Consider the following 1,389-nt stretch of genomic DNA (forward strand, 5'->3'; position numbering starts at 1 on the left):
AAGTTCGAGAAAAACAGAAATCACGGATTAGGTGCACTTAACAATTTTCACAATAGACAGTGGTCAGTGTAATAGATTAATTAATAACAGATAGAAAACTAGATGTCGTCCGTTCAAGTTTTTTTTGGCTTTTTCGTTCAAAATAACAATATTTGAGGCAGAGGCCCTAAGGAGTTTTGCGCATGTAAATCAACGCTTCCTGCGCGGAACTCCTTTGGGCTTCTGCAGTTCTTTCTTAGGGTTTTTTGAACGATAAATTCCTAAATCTTGAAAAGACGACATCTATTGTTCAATCTGTTATTTTTAATTAATCTATGAGCGAATTACCAAGAGTTCCTGGATGATTAATGAGAATACTGACTTGTATTGCTGGGCATCCAGGGAGATCTGAAACTTATCCTCATCATATTTTACTCTAGGGTGGGGCAATCCATCCCCGCCCCCTGGNTTATTATTATTATTATTATTATTATTACTATTATTATTATTATTAATATTATTATTATTATTGTTATTATTATCATTATTATTATTATTTAGTCTACATTAACCTCTGTTCAAATTGCTTGGATACGTAAGTTTTTCCTCCATCCTTCATCTCCTGCAGAAATCAGATATTAGTTTATTTGATTATTTAATGAATTGATTAATGATTTAAGAAAGCTACGTCAGAATACCACATATCTCGTTTAAATAAACCCGTTATAAATGGAATGTAAACAAATTCAGTACTGCTGCAGTACACTTTTATAAATGAATTGATTAATTGATTTTTATTATATTGATCGATTGATTGATATTAGATTGATTGATCGATATTAGATTGATTGATATAGATTGATTGATATTAGATTGATTGATTGCTATTAGATTGATTGATTGATGTTATATTGATTGATTGGTATTAGATTGATTGATTGATATTATATTTATAGATTAATATTAGATTGATTGATTAATATTAAATTGATTGATTGATATTAGAATGATTGATTTATATTAAATTGATTGATTGATATTAGATCAATTGACTGATCTATATTAGATTAATTAATAAAATGATAATAAATTGATTGACTCATTGATTAATTATACCTGTCTGCCAAGCACTACAAGAACATCTCCTTCTGTTTTAATGTTTAACTCCTAAAATGTATATTTTAATAAAAAATTTTAAAAATTTTATCATTCAGTATTTAGAATTCCTTTTATTTCTCTCTTTTATACGATTTTACCATCTATACGGATATCCGCAAAAAGTGTTTTTACAATTCTCAATTTTCTTTCTTTATGTAATTTTGTGCCCAGTGCCCAGTCCATAATATTTTGCATAACCCTATTTCTACTGACCCTATTTCCTCTGCCCTGGGGGGGGGGGGGCATTTCCTT

The 1,389-nt window shown here is 29.0% G+C and overlaps 1 protein-coding gene across 3 annotated transcripts in view; it reads right to left on the reverse strand.

Moving 5' to 3' along the window:
• Positions 1 to 499: 499 nt before the first annotated feature.
• The window catches only part of LOC111706929 (uncharacterized), a 7,430-nt gene continuing 6,540 nt past the window's right edge, over positions 500 to 1,389 (reverse strand). For 2 of the 3 annotated variants that reach the window (XM_023479878.1, XM_023479876.1), the window contains exons 5-6: positions 1,096 to 1,146; positions 501 to 601 (exon numbers count right to left, since the gene is read on the reverse strand). In XM_023479878.1, the coding sequence (XP_023335646.1) occupies positions 542 to 601; positions 1,096 to 1,146 (111 nt within the window). In that variant the 3' untranslated portion in view covers positions 501 to 541. Of the gene's footprint in view, positions 602 to 1,095; positions 1,147 to 1,389 lie in introns of all 3 variants that reach the window. The other variant, XM_023479877.1, reaches the window with a different exon arrangement.

This window comes from Eurytemora carolleeae, unplaced genomic scaffold (genome assembly GCF_000591075.1).
Source record: "Eurytemora carolleeae unplaced genomic scaffold, Eaff_2.0 scaffold468, whole genome shotgun sequence".
NCBI lineage: Eukaryota > Metazoa > Arthropoda > Copepoda > Calanoida > Temoridae > Eurytemora > Eurytemora carolleeae.